The sequence below is a fragment of the Equus przewalskii genome, chromosome 2 (assembly GCF_037783145.1).
Source record: "Equus przewalskii isolate Varuska chromosome 2, EquPr2, whole genome shotgun sequence".
Lineage (NCBI taxonomy): Eukaryota > Metazoa > Chordata > Mammalia > Perissodactyla > Equidae > Equus > Equus przewalskii.
Window position 1 is genome coordinate 40,797,791 of NC_091832.1, and position 19,635 is coordinate 40,817,425.

At 41.7% G+C, this 19,635-nt stretch overlaps 1 protein-coding gene across 2 annotated transcripts in view; it reads right to left on the minus strand.

Annotated features, from left to right (window-relative positions):
- Positions 1-19,635, minus strand: part of PEX14 (peroxisomal biogenesis factor 14) — a 130,046-nt gene that overhangs the window by 67,227 nt on the left and 43,184 nt on the right. For both annotated transcript variants that reach the window (XM_008522104.2, XM_008522105.2), the window contains exon 3: positions 11,977-12,061. In XM_008522104.2, coding sequence (XP_008520326.1) covers positions 11,977-12,061 — 85 coding nt within the window. The remainder of the gene's footprint in view (positions 1-11,976; positions 12,062-19,635) is intronic.

Consider the following 19,635-nt stretch of genomic DNA (forward strand, 5'->3'; position numbering starts at 1 on the left):
CCATATTACTAAAGACAATCTACTCAACAATCTAATTACAGAAAGATTACTTTAAAGGACTTTAAAACTAAAAAGAATAATTAACAGTAAGAGACTAGAGCATTCCCAAGTCTTCTGTCTGATGAAAGGGGTGAGATCTGAGAAGACTGGCTCCTATCAGAATGTTTTAGAAACCAAACACAAGACTATTTAAAGTTGGAAGGGAAAAATTAGAGTTGTTTGATTCTCAGCACAATTTAAATATAAGCCCGCATGCCTCATCACTCTATTTACTGAGGACCTTTAGTGATTTACCTCTACTTTCCTCAAAAATGGAAAGATAAAGCTGTTGACAGACCAGCCTAGCAAGCCTACAATGAAAAGTAACTTTAAAACAAAAGCACACCAACTTATGCTTCACAAATACAGATACTCTAATACACACACAGAGCAGCAGATAAATTTATTTTTATAATGCATAGGCTCAAAAACGTTAATATAACAATGGATTGGTAAACGAATGAATACTATCCAAAGTTATTTTAAAATCTTTCTAATTATAATCCAATCAACATAAAATATTTTTCAGTAGAGATTGCCTTATGTTGTACCTTATGTTAAGTTTCAGAAGTCCCTACTTCCAACATTTTCCAACAGTTCCAATAAACCCACATATCATACAGTCCCTTTGGTGAGAACTCCCTCGCCAACCCTTAGCAGATAAATCTCACTAGAACTCCCATCCCTAATTGAGGCCAGAAATAGTGACAAGTATTCTTAAAGTCATCTCAGAAAGCCAGTGGCGATACAGAACACATCAATATTTATCTCTTGGACAAACTGGAGATACATCACTACGGCTTTTGTTAACAATTACAGGCCCAGCTCTTCTCAAAAACAAGACAAATAGTTGACTAAAAAAGTATCCTCCCTTCACATATACACACAATTTGCCCTTTGTTGAATGAAACACTTCAGATTTACAAATAAACCACTGCCACCTGCTTACAGACTGAAAACATGAACTGTCTTTGGGCTGACTTTTTTTTTTTAATCAGCATGGTTTGGAGCAAAATAAATGCTCTTCTCATTTTGGGGGCTGTTTATCTAAATGGCTTTAAAAATCCCCAGTTAAGCCTTCAGTAAGAAAGGCTTGTGATGTCAATGTGCTTGTACCCTGTTTTGAGACAAATATTTTGCATGTGTGAATCTTTTTTCTTCTATGGTTTCCTCTGATAGCACTCAGCATCCATTCCTTCCTCTTTCTAGTGTGCCTTCCCAAATTAGAGAGGCTGGAATGCCAAAAGCTACACTTCCCAGACTCCCTGGCAGCTAGAGTTCTGGATGGGAATTAGACACACTCACAGGTGATTCGGAAAGTGGAAATGAGGCAGAAGATCTGTATTCGCTGCTTTTGATTGTTGCAAACATCAGCAGATTGGCAAGCAAGACGTTGGAAACACCGAGGTTTCCTCCTGCAGTGTCCAATCTCTAGCCTCCAGCTTCATGGGGGTCAAGAGGCAATTTTGACAAAGGTAGATGCTAAGTTCATATTCCAATGTCCTGTGACTGTTCTCACGATGTCAGAACATACTGCAAGCGGTGACCATAGCGACTTTCTGATCCCTAGATCATAGCTACGAAGGCGTGCTCTTGAACTCAAACGTTCCAGTGGTAGCCTCTTGAGTCCCCACTTTCCTGACTGGGATAGCGGGAGCAGCTCCCTTAGCAAGCTAGTCCTTCAGTGTTATGGAAGTCGTTCCTGGAGGCCTGGCCTTGAGTCCACTCCTCCGGCCCTTTCGATAAGTGAGTCAGCTCCCAACTGCCTGTACTAAACCTCTCTCTGCTCAAAATTCTTAGAGGTTCCTGTTTCATGTATTTTATGATACCAACAAGTTTATCTATTTAACATAACATTACAGCAAACTGACTATAGTCATTAAGAATATACCTTCTAAAAACAGTTCAGTGGTTACCAGGGAAAGAGGGTGTGGGGTGGGCACAGGGGGTGAAGGGGAGCACTTATGTGGTGACAGTCAAGAAATAATGTACAAGTGAAATCTCACATTGATGTAAACTATTATGAACTCAATAAAGCCTTTATTTTAGTGCCAGGCACTCTGCTCAGCACTTTTCACATTCTTTTCATTTAATTCTTACAAGAACCTTTTGCAGTAAATACTATCATTAACCCCATTTTACAGATAAAGAAACTACAGCACAGTGAGGTTAAGTGTTTTATCTAGGGCCACACAGCTAGAAAGTAGTGAAGCTTGGATTTGCAGTCTATGCACTATTACCTTCCAAGCTGAAGTATTCCAAACACGACCTACTGTTTAGTCACACTTAAGAATGCTTCCAGGGGCCAGCTCGGTAGTGTAGTGGTTAAGCTTGTGCACTCTGCTTCCGTGGCCCAGGGTTTGTGGGTTCAGATCCCGGGCACGGACCTATACCCCACTCATCAGGCCACACTGTGGCAGTGTCCCACATGCAAAATAGAGGAAGACTGGCACAAATGTTAGCTCAGGGACAATTTTGCCCACCAAAAAGAAAAAAAAGAGAATGCTTCCAAATCCATGTGGTTTTATTATTGGAAACAAATTACAAATATGACACCTACATCTTCCTATTCTCCAGGCTCAAAACTCTGGTATACTCACACACGACTGGGAAGAACATAAAATGGTACTACCACTTTCAAAAATAGTTTGAAGTTTCTTAAACAGTTAACCCTACACCTACCATATGATCCAGACATTCCACCCCTCAGTACCTGCCCAAAAGGATTATATGTCTTCACAAGGACTTATCCACAAATATTCAAAGTAGCTCTGTTTTTAATAGCTAAACACTGGAAACAACTCAAATGTCCACCAACAGGTGAATGGATAAACAAAGTGTATTATATTCCAGCAACAGAATACTACTCAGCAATGAAAAGGAATGAACCACTAATACATGTAACAACATGGATAAATCTCAAAATAATTATGCTGAATGAAAAAGGCTAGACCAAAAAAGGGAATATACTGTACGATTCCATTTATACAAACTTCTAGAAAATGCAAACTAATCTACAATGAAAGAAAGTAGAGCAGGAGCCTATTTCCTATGGGAAATAGGGTATGTGGTGGGGGAGGCAGGAGGAAGGAACTACCAAGGGCACGAGGAAACATTTGGGGGTGATCAGTTTGTTCATTATCCTGATTGCAGTGATGGTTTCACAGGTCATTATATACATATGTCAAACACTTTTTAAACTGTATAAATTAAGTATGTATAGCTTATAAGATGTCAATGATACCTCAATAAAGCTGCTTCACATAAGAAAACAACCCTGACAGTCATCTTCAGTCCCATCTCCTTTGCCTCACACATCAAATCTACTACTGAGCAGAGCTTACTCTTTTTTCCACAATGTCTGTATTTCTGACCTTCCTTTCCAGGAGGTCTGTGGTATAGTTCAAAGAACTCTAGTCAGAAGATCTGGCTCTAGTTCTACTTCTGTCGTTTATTTGCATTTCTTAACCTTTCTGAGCCTCAGTTTCTTCATCTGTAAAATGGGAGATTCATTAAATCATGTATTCATTCATTCAAAATATTTATTAACCTGTCTACTAAAAAGATTACAGTGAAGAAATTAACTAATATATGTGAGTGTTTTGTAAACTATAAAATTCTCTACATAAATATGCTGTTACTTCTATTTCCATTTCTACTGCCACCTTTCCAGTCCAGATCTTTCACACCTGACAATGGACACAGCAGGTCCTTCTTTGTAGCTGGTTTTATTATTGTCAGACCAATCCAGTTTAAATACAAAGCCCAGAGTAAACTTCTTCAGACAGAGTTTTCACAGTTTCAACTGGTTCAAAAGTGCTGTCAACTTTTATTATTTTTTTGGTGAGGAAGATTGTCCCTGAGCTAATATCTGTTGCCAATCTTCCTCTTTTTGCTTGAAGAAGATTGTTACTGAGCTAACATCTGTGCCAATCTTTGTCTATTTTGTATGCGGGATGCCACCACAACATGGCTTGATGAGTGGTGCAAAGGTCCATGCCCAGGATCTGAACCTGCAAACCCCAGGCTGCTGAAGCAGAGCACCAGAACCACTATGCCACCAGGCCAGCCCCTCAACTTTTATTTACAATACTGAATCCTACCACTGGCTCCTCCCTCCCTCACTGCCCATCTCATCAACCTCAATTCTCCTCCTTTTTTGCAGACCCCATAGGCCAATCCAGCTAACTGCACATATGTCTGCATGAGCTCCCCTCACTAAGAATGCCCTTCCCAATCTTCTCTGACCATCTACACCCAATGCCTCCCTCAATATCTACGTCAAAACTGAGCTCTGCTGACCTAAGTAACTTTGGAAAAGTGTTTTCACTGGATACTATAAAGCTAAAAACAAAAAGACCTGCATATAAACACTGTACTCTAGTTGGTAAAGGTGTACAAGTTAGCAATTCTGAAACTACTTTATACATATACTAGAGTTGAATGAACACATCAACTGTAGACTTAAGAAAAACCAAGCTCTTGGGGCCAGTTCTGTGGCCGAGTGGTTAAGTTGGCAGCCCAGGGTTTCGCCAGTTCAGATCCTGCATGCAGACCTAGCACTGCTCATCAGGCCATGCTGAGGTGGCAGCCCACATAACACAACTAGAAGGACCTACAACTAAAATATATAACTATGTACTAGGGGGCTTTGGGTAGAAGGAAAAGTAAAAAGTTTAAAAAAGAAAGAAAAACTGAGCTCATTTTGAAACTTTTCCCAGTAAGTGTCTTCTAATTCCAGCTACCCATCATTCAGTCCCTTGTTCATTAGACTCTGACTGAGGCTGGCTATGCCAAGTGCTGAAGATGCTGGGAATAATGAGACATGGTCACTGCCCTCGAGGAGCTCACAGTCTAGTGAGCTTTATATAATTGTCCCTTGCTATCCACAGGGGATTGGCTCCAGGACCCCCCATAGACACCAAAATCCACAGATGCTCAGGTCCCTTAGTTGGCCCTCCATACACATGGGTGCAGAACCCACAGGTGCGGAGGGCCAACTGTACTCCAGTCCCTCCCTAGTCCAATTTTGCTGACTTCTGAGATATTGCTATATTTCACCGTTATACATGGATACAGTTGATAAGCACTCAGAATCCATTCTCACTTCCTTCTAACGAGCCTCTTGTATTGTAAAAGACAGATACTTAATTTTTCTTTCATGAAGTGCCTAATGTAATAATAGTCTGCACATAATAGGAATTGAATAAAGGTTCACCACCTAACCAATGGCCTAGGACCCCTAAAATGTCCAACAACAACAAAAGAAAACTAAGCTATATACTGCATTGGAGAACAGATCATATCCTTCAAGTTTCTGAAGGTTTCCATTTATTTAAATGTTTATTTTGAATCAAAAATTAAATTTATGAACTCATTATGCCTTCAAAAATAAGCTGAAAAAGGATTCTTTTAGAAAGCAAGCATTTTTCATCTAATCAATGACCAGAATGTACCCTCAGAATCCAAATCTGTGCTGAGTTAATAATAATTTATTACACTGTCTTTTTTTCTCTTATTAATTTCTTTCTACCTATAGTCATGTTTATATTAGAAAACAGTTTTATATTCTTTTTAGGGGGATATAATCTCATGAAATTTTAAGAAAAATATACCCTATCCTATTTAACACACAAAATGCTTTTACTTTAGCACAGTGCCAAACTAACATGTGTCCAACAATGTCTACACAAGAATACTCACTGTGGCATTGTCTGAAACAGCAAAAGACAGAAACCAACCTAAATGTCCACTAATTTGGGACTGGTTTAAAAAAATTAAGATACATGCATATAATGGAATACTATGCAGCCACTGAAAAGAAGCAAGCAAATCTGAACGTATTGATGTGGAATGACTGCCAACATATAATGTCAAGTGTAAAGGTAGAGTGTAAAGTATGCTACCACTGTATTTAAAAAGTATTTGCGTTCCTGTAGAGGGAGTAATAAATATTAATTTGCTTCTATATGGATAGATTATCTTTGGAATGATACATAAGAATCTGTTAATACTTGCATCTGGGAAAGTCGATGTGGGGGGATAGCAAGGAGAGATGAGAGGAAGACTTATTTTTCACTGTACATCCTTCTTTACTGTTTAATTTTTGAAGTTGTGTATATATCTTACCTTTTCAAAAACTAAAAGAAAAAAAAACTTAAAAACAATACTACCATACATGACAATGTCACCTCACTTTTCTTTGTAGTATTGTTACAGGCACATGAGTTTAGAAAAGAAGAATCATTCTTCATTTTCAGGGAAAACCTCAAAGCAAGTGGATAAATCCACAAGAGCTTTGTTTTCTTCCCCCCAAGCTCCTCTGTGCCACTGTCCCCACATTGTAGGGTCAAGTGTAGGAATCTACTTGATTCAGCCGTCTTGTGGGAGCAAGTACTATCGGTTCCCCCTCTGAATGGAGAAGCCATGGCGTCCCTATTTCCAAGGCGTTCAGCTAGTCTAGCTGCTGTAGCTCTCATGCGGGATGCTGAGAAAAGTCTGTGGAGTTCAAGACAAGTTTGGATAACAAGGGGAGCAGGAAAATTGATGGGGGGAACACCAGTCAGTGTGATGAATAGGCTGGTCCAGAACAGCAGGTGACGGATATGCAGATGCAAGACTGGCAGGGAAGGAAGATGGTCCGTTCACAACAGATGGATGGAGATGCTCAATCATCCTCAGGAACAAGCACACGGCTGCCACACACAGCCCTGTCTGTGCTCTGGCACTAGCAGCTCTTCATTCACCTGCAGGGCACGGCCTCCCTTCTCCAAGGGCTCTATGCACTGGACCACATCAGGGCAGAGACAGGGGGAATAACAGCAGGCAGTGTTTGAGGCAGATGCCACAAGACTGCAAGCTGGACTCCTGGGGACTGATTGCTAGTGGACTTCTTCCTCTAGCTTCCAAAAACATACCCATTTTGTCTCTTGATAGCTCTTACTCCTGAGTAAGGCTTGTACTGCTAGGGTGTTCCCCCAGGCCTGAGGGGCTGCACAGGACATAGGAATTTCAGTGTTAAAAACCAGGACAGTCCTGGGCAAAGTGGAACCAATGGTCATCCTACTTACCGGCCACCGTCCTCTCCTTTTCCTCTCCCTCTTCATTGCCAGTAAGAGAAAACCTAGACCAACCTATTCAGTTCAAACTCATGACTGAGTAGAACGCCTCGTGTAGGGTACTTGTCTCCTCCAGTCACGTAAGACTACAGAGACGTAAGACGCAATAAGAACAATCATCCAACCTGTGTCTTTTCTCAGAACTGGACCGTCTTCTTAAAATGTCCAGGATATACAGGGCTCAATTACTCCAGCAGATAAAGGACTGAATCTAAACTGATGCGACAATCTATGTCTCATTAACAAAGAATCAGAAGGGCCAGACAGCCCCTCAGAGCCAACACTATTCCTTCCAGCTCAGCTGCAGGAGTTTCTGACGATAAGGAAACAGGCCACAATCAAGCATGGGGTAGTAGCTGGCAAGATCTTCATTCCCTGCCCCATCCTGCCCCCATGCTATCTGCTGGACCCAAGCTCTAGGAAAAACAGTGCTATAAAGACTTCTGGCTTCACTAAGACACATTAAAGAATTAATTATAAAGTAAAGCTGAAGGAGAAAATTAATTTTAGAAACACATGAGGTTACAATTTTTTTTCCTGGAGATGGGGGAGGAAACACAGTTATTTTCATTTTCATCCTGGGGGCACAAGCTGGGAGCTGTCCAGTCGATAACCTGGCCATCAGAACAAGGTTTGTAATTAAAAGGTCAGTGACCTGGAAAGCCAGGGCCCCACTCCCAGAGCTTCTCAGTAATGACGGAGCTATTAAATTAAGACTGTTATGAAATCAATGCTAAAAAAGCTTTCATGGTAACGAGATTCCATTCAAGGACATGCAAACTACCTCATGAAATGGACATAAATGATAAAAAAGAAAAGTAATAAAAGAGAGTTAAATTGAAATCTGTGTAGGAATTTCCTCCCCCTTAAAATACTCCAGTGAGAGAAGCCCTTCACCTCTACCCCACTACCAAGGGTGAGACCATCAGGTTTCTTCCTCAAGTTCATTTCCAGCAAGAAGGCAGTTTTGCTACTGGGGGTTCCGCTTCCAGGAACAGAAGATAAGATCTTGCTTCACCTTTTAGAATGAGAAAGTATGGTGGTGTGTTTTATTGTTTAGTTTTCCTTCCCCCCGGACTAGTCATTAGATGAGGGAGAATACAGCCCTTTGCTTATATACTTGAGAAGGGCACAATAAGCAAAAGTGTCAGCCAACACCACCCAGGCCCCATTATGCAGGATTATACAGAAAAGTGTATGGCATTTCTCTTTTCCCTAGAAGCGTACTTTGCAACAGACATATCAGAGTAAGCTAAGAGACAACTCTATCTTCCCCCACTCATCTACCCCTTTCACCCACCACGAACAGGCATCACTTTTACCCACTACATACTCAATCTGCCGAACACGTTTGGAAGCAGACTACCTCCTACATTTTGTGGTTGGATAGGATGTCAAATCAGCATAAGCCTACTGACAACAATGTCCAAGCCTCTAACTTTGCAGACTGATTCTACGCTGTTTGTAAGTTACTCTAGCCTCCTGGATTGCAGCCTTGTTTAAAGCCCCAGATGTGATGCGTGCCTGGCAAGAACTGCTTCTATATATAGGCCAGTTCTATGAGGGCTTAAACCCCACACACACTCTGCCATTGGTGTGTCATCTGCAGAATCAACTGGTTGGAAGAAAAACAAAAACATTTACTCTAATACTCTGAAGGTGAACAGCTGCTTTTCTTTCATCCAAAAAGATCCCGATAAAAGAAAGAAATGCTGTAAATTACACAAAATGGCAGTCCAAACTTCAAAGAAAATGATAAATGATTCTAATAACTTCATGTTTCTCATTAATGACTCTATATTCTGACTTTAAAGCATCCAAAAGAGATTTCAAAAAAACACAAACAAAAAGACTTTTGCAGACCAATGCTCTTCGATGCCTACCCCATTCACTCCCCACCTCTATTCACTGCCCCGGCCTCCCCAGACCCCCAAAATCAGAGAGCACAACATTTAACCTGTCAGTAACAGAGACAGGATGCAGCCCCTGCTTCGGGCTGTGGTTTCACAATAAAACAAACTCAGCTGATGCGCCTAAAGTAACCCTCATTTTCCATTGAACTGACATGCACTACAGGGACCTCAATTTCTATATTAAATATTAAATAATATTAAAAGAAAAACAAAATTGGATTTGCCTTTTCAGGAAAGAGATGTTTATTAAAAAAAAGAAAGTCAAGATTATAATTCAAGGCAGTGCTCCACTGCAATTCCCTGAAGTGACATTTGCTAGGAAAAACCAAGACGACAGTAGCTGTGAGCTCGCCCAAAGCCAGCGCTCCAAACCCACCACTGCATAAGTCCTGTGGGGAGACACCAACATAAGGATGCCAGAACTCTGGTCCCTCCCCACGGCCAAAGTCCAGTGAGCCAACTCTTTCCTTCCCAACTACTGTTAAGAACAGGGTAGATGCGTGCTCCTTTGCAAAAGCCCCTCCTCCCTCATTCCATCAGAGATAGTGCCAAGCTACGCTGATTGTATATGTCTGACCCAAGGAATAGCCAGAAATTTAAAAAGTGAAGTTTAAATCCACTAAGGGGCTGTTCTTCCCCAGACGCTGATCAAACCTTGGAATTCTCTGCCCAGAAAAGGTCCCGCCAGAACTTACCCTATTGGGATTCAACTCGGAAATAGATAATTACTGACTGAAGCAGCATTTTAGAGGATAATGGAGATGGGTGATTAAGTCCAGTGATTCCGGGTTTAAGTATGGGGCAAACTCCTGTGGTTCTCTTTAGAAGAAGAAAGGAAGGATGCCTCTCAAGTTTCCTGCTGCCTAAAATTCTAAAAATTCTAACCCACATTAGGGGTCAAGAAGGAATTACACCCACTCTATACCAAGACATACTCATCTCCTTCAGGTCACAGCTCACATGTTACCCTCTCAGACAGACAGGCTTTAATCACCTTGTTTAGAAGTGCAATTCACTCCCACACCAACACTGGCATTCCTCAACCCCACGTGCCCAGTTTTGTTTTTCTCCATGGCACTCGCCATTTGACATACTACGTATTTCATTTTTCCCTTTGTTAACCGTCTGCCTTCCTCCGTTAGAATCTAAGCTCTGAGAGGGCAGGGACTTTGTCTGTCCTGTCCTCTGCTAAATCCTCAGTCCCTAGAACAGGGTGCGGCACAGGGTAAACACTCTCAGATGAATTAATCAATTTTTTTTTAAGGAGCAACAAATAATAATTGCACAAAACAGTTTCCTCTCTACAGTAATTATTACCCAACTAACTCAAAAGAAGTATTATTTGGTCCAGAGCTTCTCTCTCTCTTTTTTTTCTCTCCCTCTCCCAGTCAGGGATTTATTAAAATTAAACAGATTAGATGGAGCTCCTGATACTAAAACTGCTCAGCAAAGCCTGCGGTGGGGAAGTGCCGAGCAAACACCAGAGACATTTGTCTCTAAATTGCTCTAAATACCTTCTGCAAATGAAATTCTAACCCAGCTGCGTTTGAGAGAAAATGAGGAATAACTGGTCATTGTCAGTGGAAGAGAAGATCAGGCAGTTATAATATTGCACAATATACTGGGGCGAAGGATCTCTCGGCAACCATAGATTTTGTCTCAGGTTACCCTGGGTAGTCAGCACAGCTTTTAGGCTCAGCTTTCCCCAGCTTCAATGCTTTGATGAGAGAGCTGAAATCCCCAAGCTTTTATGATTAATTACTCCCCATAGGTACACATATTTCAAGGAAAAACTCTTTTGTGGCATGATGGTTGTGAAGTGGAGAGGCTGGCCAACACACTCCAAATTTTAATAATCTCCTACTGATGGGGGGCGAGCTGATGCCGCCAGCAAGCACACAGTGCCCCTCATCAACTCAGTCACAGGCACCGGCCTTGAGGCTGCCTCTGAACAGCCGCCTGTGAATGAAAGGCTGTGAGTGCAGCCCTGGGACACAGTCCTACAGCATCAATTCGGCGGGATACCATTGAGCAGACCTAGGAAATACCACCAAACCACTCCATCTTCTATTCTAGCCACAAACGACTTAAAGCTCAAAACCCAGAATTTCTGAGGCTGACATTCCAGCTCCTAAAGGAAAAACAGCTTTATTTTAGAGGGAAAGAAAACTCACTTTCCTCCCTCATGGTGTAAAAGGACCTTTAAACAACTTCTTAGCTTTCTAGAAAATTGAAGGTTCAGAGAATAAAAAGTTCGATTTTTCTTTTTGTTTGTTTGGGGATTTTTTTGTATTTTACCAAAAAGAAAAAATCCTAAATTTCAACAGTCAGGATAGATTCTATCTGCTTCGGACAATATTGAATTTGTCAAGATCCATTTAACCTTGTTTATAGAAATACCATAAAACCAGTAATTTACCACTTCAATCTGTAAATCAGACCGATCCCAAGCTTGGCCTTAATCTGACCTTGTTTGGTCATCTCATTTCCCTCGTCCTTCATTTCTTTCTTCCTCATTCTTTACTGAAGCAGCTGACCTCCTAACCTAAACTTAAGCCAGCCATTCTGCAGCCAGGGTCATTATCAGAAGAATGGATCAGAAAGTAGAAGTCCTCCACAGTCTTATCCAGTGGGCCTCTTCTGCTGCTGGACACTGCCTGTGCCAGGCTGTCCTGGGCTGAGCTGTTGGCCTTACATCTGGTGCTCAATTATCCGAATCGTATCATCCCTCTGCTACACTGTAGGGAAAGAAGCCTGCATTTCCACGTGGGGGGGCTCCCTTCACCCCCATCCCTACACTAGTGGAACAGCCATAGGAGGTCCTATTACCAGCACTATGGCTTCCATTGGCCCTGTCCCCAGTCCCTTTCTGCAGGCCACTCGGCCTGGCCCTAGGAAACCTGTACCTTTCTTCTTAAGGAATGCTCTCCTGGTCGCAAGTGGGCTCTGGCGGACTCGGGAATTCTGTAGAAACTTCACTGCTGTGGCAATCTGGTAGGGGAGAAAAAACAGAGAAGAAAAGTAAACTGTCAATAGCCTGAATTTCAAGATTAAAAATCCTACAAGTTTATCCCAGGTCCATAGAAATAAGCACACTAGTGTGGTCAAATTTATAACCAGTTATTTCTCACATTTAAAATCTACCTAAATAAAAGACTGTGTCGGTTCCCTGCTTTCATTGGCTTCCTGTATCTGATTCTATCAAATCTAATCCCCTCAGCCTAGTTTTCAAGACCTCCAAAAATCTTTTCCTGTTCTCCCCATGCGAGCCAATTCTTCATACTCCTCAGCAGGTAGCCCTCTCCTGGCCATGCTCATTCCGTGTCACTACACTTGTGCCCATGCTATGCCCTTTTTCTAGAAGGCCTCCCTTCCCCACCTCTACCTGTCTAAACATTATGCACATGCACACACACATCAGCACAGCCCTTTTATGGCCTGTTCTAACTCCTCGAAGCCTTCCCTAAGTAAGCAAGCCATCTCCGATCTCCCTATTCTCTTAAATTCTTCAATGCTTGTAGTGTGTACCATATAATTGAAGACATAATTATACTGTCTTCTAATGTTCAGGCTGCCTCCCCAACTACACTGCAAGCATCTAAAAGGAAGAGACCATGCTGCCTCTACATAGCCTAGCAAAGTGCTGAGCATACACCAGTCGGGAAGGATTATATAAGAGACAACACACACAGCCACTCACACTCGTCCCTCTTACGCAGTGGAGCTGAATTTTGAAGAGCCTTCAAAGGACAAAGTTCGGGGTTTCATGGCTAAAACTGACAGACTGACAGATTATCTACCTACCTCTGGTAATGATATTACCTAACGAAATCTTCATAACTACGAATAAGCCAAGAAGGGGGTGGAAGGAAAACTGACAAAGGTATTAACCTTCACATCACTCAGCACACACAAAGGTGCATTTGCACACCACTTGTCTCCTCTCTGTCCCAGACACCTCTCTATCCAACAGGTGGGAAATGCCAACCTGCCCCAGATAGGAAAGGGGCTTTTTTAAATAACTGGCATTATTCATCCCAACAAAACCAAAAGAATAACAGGGTCTTATAAGTAAAATCAACAGGCCCTGCAGTTCACTCATAAGTTGTTGAAAGAAAAATTTCTAAGGGGCCAAATATAAAGAAGTTTCTTAAGATCTTTCAAAGTAAGGGTAGTAGTTATAGAAAGATTCAAACAGAAAGTCCTGGGACAAATGGAATACAAGTCACAAATACTCTCCTCATATTTTATATGAATTTAATGTTGAGACCAGACAGACTTCTCTGGTAACAAAAGATATGAGGGTAAATCAGAAAGAAAAACAAAAGGCCAGGGCAATTCTCATAAATATTTTCCACATAATCTGTCTATGGGAGGCTTGCCAAAACATTCTCCCTAAAGGATGAACTCAGGTGTCCCAGACTTTCAGATTTCGGCCTGTGAACGGTAAGACACACAAGTGGTCCTTGAGAGGGGTTATAATCTCTCCAACACATTAACATATTAACATATTAACCACCACCATGAACCACAGGGATAACCAACCAGTTCTGGACTAGAGAAAAATCAACGCTTGAGATTCTACAACCCCAAAACTACATACCCGCACCCATAGCCCTTCAACCAGATCTCCTCAAGTTGCACCAAAATCAAGAAAAATCTGACAAATATCTATAAAACGGATGCATTTTAATGAAGAGATGGGAGAGGGGAAAGAAAGAAGAGAAAAAAAAAAAGGGAATGGGGAGACGGAGGGAAAGGGAGCGGAGAAGAAGAAGGCAACTCGACAAGAGGACAACGCAGAAGGAAACGAAAAGGGAGAAGTGGGAAGGGGAAGTGGTGAAAGGAGGAAGGAGAAAAACTAAAGAAAGAGAGGCCTAGCCCTGGAAAGAGACCGGACAAGTACACAATCACAGGCCCACAGGGTCAATGCCCATCTGCACAGCTCAGATGGCTCAGGGATAATCGTTCTTCACTTGGAGAAAAACTACACCTTCAACACACAAGACAACTGTGGCCTTTGTGTTATACAGCTGTGGTGTGTGTACCAGGGGTCCAAGGAAATGTGAATGAGCAGGTCTTAAGCAGTAAATGCTAACAGCACACCTCCTCTCATTTACCCATAGAAGCATAAACCTTTCCTTCATCCTTCCAAAATTTTCCATGACAGAGAAAGAAAACAGAATCCCATCACTAAAATGCACAGGTTTCACCTTGCTTTTTTAATATAATCCTTGGTATATGCATTTCTGGTCAGAGAGCAAAGTTCTGATGGGTTTAATGGTGCACTCAATGCAGTGCTTGGTGCATTCCATCAATTTTTTTTAAAATTGCATCTCTTATTTCTTTAAATACATTAATCAGCCTAGTGTAGGCAAAACGGATCCATCGGACAATGCAATAAACATGAATTATCATCTATCCAACACGCATAATGGCTTAAAAATACATAATAGCAGGTGTAGTTTAAATGATTAGTTATTACACCTGTGGTGGGTCTGATTCAATTGGGAAAAATCATCTTTAATAGGTTAAAAGGTTTAGATCACCATGCTTTCCTTAAAGTGGCTGTAGAGAGGGAATGATGGAGTGCTCTGTCATTAGTAATTCATTTAAGAAAAACGTGGGGGATATAGCAAAGAACAGCATAAACGAGCGAATCCAATTTAAACATCAGGTAAAGTAGAAAACACCTTTTAAAAAAGCAAGATAAATGAATTTGGAAGGGAGATGAAATTGACATATTTATTTTAACGGGAATTTGACAAAGTCCCGGCACACTTCAAACTTGCAAAAATATGAACAATTTCTTTTAAAGTTTCCATTCACTAATTTCAAGCCATATAAAATAATACTGCCAAACACCTACGTAAAGTATATTTGGGGCTTGTTTATGTTCCCCTTGATCTTTGTCTGAAAACGCAGGCGACAGGCAAATCACATGTTTAACAGCATCGATATCACTACGCCAGATGCAAAAATATAAAGCATCCAAACTTAATAGCCCCAACATAATGTGCTGAATAAGAAAGATACCCAGCTAAGCAGCTACATGTAAGTGTGAGCATATGAAAACCTCTCTCCTCCTTTCACTAATTATTTCTTCAGCTACTCTCTACCCTTCTCCTCCCTCCACATGAGCAAGTGGCACTACCATGGGAGGAAAAAAGGCCTGTCCAATTTAGAATTTTATAAGCTCTACAATTCATACACAGATGGTAAAAGACTTCCCAGAAACCCTTACCCATAATGCAAAGATTTTAACACACTAAATAACTGACAGTGCACTCGGTTTGCATCTTTCATTCACCTATTGTTGGACACTTTTCATTAACTTCATGAAGCAATTCAACTCCTTCCTCTGCAGAGGTCCAACACACACAACACGCTTTTGTTGGATGAAATGATGGGGTGCCTGCAGCCTGTCCTGTATTATCGTTTGATTTTCTAATTAGGAGATGAATGTGACTATTCATGGGTTATATTTGTGCCCAACTAAATTACATAAATTCAGGCCAAATCTTCCGCCTCAATGTCAAAGATGTAAAACGGAGACGGGAACTTTATTGCACATGTTGTGGGAGTGCAGCAAGCCAGGGAAAATTCTCGTGCAAAGCACCTGATGGCCTTGTTGAAGCCACTTGCTGTTGAGTCCATGATAAATATGGAAATGGCTTTCCTTTCCCCTCTTCTTGCACTGAGAGAGTTCTTAATGAGCGCATCTCAGATTACTAGTAGTTGGTTTCATAAAAATAAAGATGATGAACTCAGAAGAAAACAGAAGCAGAGTTCCTCACCACCCCTATTCCTGTGACCCTATCTTCTGCCTTCCTCCCCCTAAAAGCAAAATAAAATCCTGCCACCAGCAACTCCACAATTTTAGGGAAATCTGGTAATTTTCACTATTTAGCACTTAAAGCTAGAGGTAAAACTGAGGTTGTGAAGAAAAGGAGTAAATTCTTGCCTTTGCAATGGTTACACTGGAGGGACTGCCAGCAAACCAGGAAAAAGGGGGGGGGCTTTAGGTTGAAAAACACCTTTGGATCCAAGATGATTGGCCAATTGAGAGAGATCTGTGTTTGAGAGACAGGATTTGTAACTGTATAAATCAATGGAATACAGTATACTCCGGGGCTATCTGCGATGAACTATGTGCTGTTAAATGCATTGTGTAGGATAAGTAATCCCTGGTGAGAAGAATCGAGGTTCCTGACAGTCCTCTCTGAAGAGATGCTTCCTATGTGTTTTCCACCTTCCTACAAAAGACCTGCATGCTGTAATCTTCAGAATGCACACTTTATTTTCTGCACAAGGAGGAGGGGAGAACGGAGCTTGCCTAATAACGAACCTGGGGTTTGAGGGAGCCTTAGCACTTTGCACCTGACGTGTAAACCTGATGCATTGTCTCCAGTGACACTTATTTGGAATGTCACCAATTCCAGCACTCCTGTGTGCTACATACACATCTATCTCCTAAAATGTGGGCATTCATTAGCCATTTTAAAATATTCAAAATATTCAAAAATTAATGAAACTAACAACCAAAGCCAAGTACTTTTCAACCCAGAGAGATCACAACTAGAGGGCAAAAGAAAACGACCGACATGCGGGCCTGAAACCCCATTCCAACCCTGCACCACTACACGTGCGCTGCTTGGAAGATTAAATTGCCTGTGAAAGGTTCCTACACGCATACTCTAAAGTAGATAGATACCCAGACTCCGGTTAACAAGCGTTAGACCAAAGCCAACTCGAGTTTTAACGAGGACTGACTTTAAAAGCTGGGCACTGCCAAGAATGAGAACCCTCTTCAAACAGAAATGCTGCATTTTAGTAAGAAATCAGTACTCTGTCAGGAGTTCCTTGACAAATATGGTCATCGGTGGCACAAGGAAATAGTTGCAAAGCAGCTGTTAATCAGAGAAACACATCGCAGAACGCTGATGCTAGCACTCGTGAAAAAATGCAACGGGCTAATTATGAAGCTATATATCTCACTAAAGAGGCCGTGTTCCTTGAGATTCCAGGCAAAGCACTCTCGGATGCAGGGTCCTAGGACAACATAATTCTGGTTTTCTGCATCCAGAGTCCTCTCTAATCTGCAGTTCACAATCCCAGGCTCTCCATTCTTAATTCTACATGCTCTCTTTTAGCCAGGGAACAGACTGAGGAGGGTAGTCACCCTGGAAGCAGAGGCATTTCACAAGCCACATTCCAAGATGCTACATGAATACATCCAAAAGGTGTCAGATCCTAAACCAGAGTAAATGAAAATCTATGAGCATGCAAAAGAAGAGAAATGTCAGACTCATCATTCTAAGTGTGGCAGGAGGGCAAAGGTGTGTGAGCTTCCATCCACGAGAGCTGCCCCAGCCACCAAACTGAAGAGACAGAATAAAAGGAAGAAGCAATAAACAAAAAACAGAGACTATTTGGTGTTTGAAATCTCAAGGAGGTAAATGGAGACCGGCGGAAAGCTGCTTTCCGAGTGTGAAATGCCACTCAGGGAAGCCAAGGGTCTAGCAGGCAGGTAAGAGAGGAAAGTTAATATGCAGAGGAAGGCTCGGTCAGCCAAAATTCAATACGATCCTCTGCAAGGACAAGGAGGAGTAAGGCTCCCCGAAACCAGACTAGTGGGAGTAGGGGGGAGGGGCGCCACTGAACGCTCGGAGCAAAACCACTGGAATGGCAAGAGGGGGAATAACCTTGAGGTGGACACAGCGTTCAGGCAGCCGAAGCACAGAGCCAAAGTGCCCCCTAGCCGGAGCTGGCGGACAGGCAGGCTAGAGGCGGCCGCTCCGCTAACTCGCACAGCCCAAATGAAGTGTTTTCACTCAGGCAAAATGAAATGTTTTGCAAGATGAAACAGAATGAAAATTGAGGTTTTAAGTAATTACTAGTTGGCATTTACATATCACGGGCTGGTTCAACACCTATTCATTTTCCTCTTTTATTTTCAATTTTTTAAAATTGCTCATTAAAAATGAACAGATGACAGTGACAGGAATTTTTTTTATTCTTTCTCCCTCTCTGAGGGTTACAAAATCAAGAGGTACTTTTAGCCCGTTTATCTACAATTAACACACAGACACAAAGGTATGTTTCATTTACATCAAGGGGGGAAAGGAGAAGGGAAAGTCAGCAGAAGCCAGGAAGTTCAAAAATAAAGACAGTGAGTTGTACTTGAGCCAGTCTCCTGCACCTGGGTAAGGAGTGTGCTAGCAAGTGCCCTGGCACTCAAGGAGTTAAAGGAAGGAGCCTCTCTTTCAACTTGGAATTTCCTGGTTTTTGTCATTGTGTCCTTCCCATTGTTGATTTGGGTTACAACCCTATACTAATTAAGCTTGCAGGCTCTAATTTCCTTTGTTTTACTTTCCTCTGTCCTTTTGTTTTTCACATTAAAGAAATAAAATATCTCTGGTAGAAGTGCACAAGAGTTGACATGATAGAACATAATATTTTTAAGGTCTCTTTTGTAAATCTGTATTTAGGGAATTCCAAAGCATGCGTTATTGACCCTAGTCTCTCTTAAAACACATTGATATATGTAGTAAAAGCCTTTATGAAAAGTGGCAACGTCATATGCACAAAAACTACCTTTCAAAGTGAAATATCTCTGCATTTAAATTTTTCTTGGCCCTTATTAAAAATATTGCATGAACTGCTTGTCAGAACGTCATTGTTTTGTTATTTTAGTAAACTAGTTCTTCCAGAAATGCATGTGGAAATAAAATGCATCTTAAGCCAATATGCACTGTTTAATATCAAGTGACGGTGATTTTAGAGACACGAGGGTGACTTTGGAGAGTACTCTGGGTGCCAATCTCCAGCCCAAAGGGAACTGGTGCAGTTGAGTAGCAAAGCTTGAAAAGCAGAGCTGCTGACGCGGAGGTCGACTGTCACTACGCCACAGAAAGAGCTGTAGTGCACACACTTGCCGTAGAGGAAATGAAAACCCTTGCTTCTGGGTTGAGAAGATCAAAGTTCCTTTTTAGGAAAGGTTGAGAAGGAAAAGGATTTTTCTCCTTCAGGGAGAAAGAAAAGCAAATTTAAATGCCTTGTCCCCATGCATCCCCACCTGAATTTAGATAGCAGCCCCTCTAATTTTTGATGCAACCAACAAAGCAGTTACCCAAAGAGGGGAGGAAAAAAGGATGACATTTGCCTTTTCCCTGGCTTTGAAATCCAACTGGCAGCAAATTGTTTGAAGTTCTGTTTAGAGAAGAAACTGTAATAGCCTCCATACTGAAAAGAGGAGGAAAATGCCATTATACACGGATCACGGTAGCAGTGACCTCAGCAAAGAAGGCAAACGAGCTGGCTGTAAGTCGGAGGTTCGCCTGACGTGCCAGGAACAGAAATAAAAGGTTTATGTGCCAGAGACGTGTGGCAAGAGTTGGGTGCTTGGTCCCAGGAGATACCAAGGCAAGGAGTTCAATTTCTTAACATGATGTCTTTCAACAGCTCCTTGACAGCTCCTTCTTCTAGTTTCCCTTGGTTTTATATTTTCTATAATTCTCTAATTTCCCTGCACTGTTAAAGAGGAAGCAGAGAGCAGCCAGGCT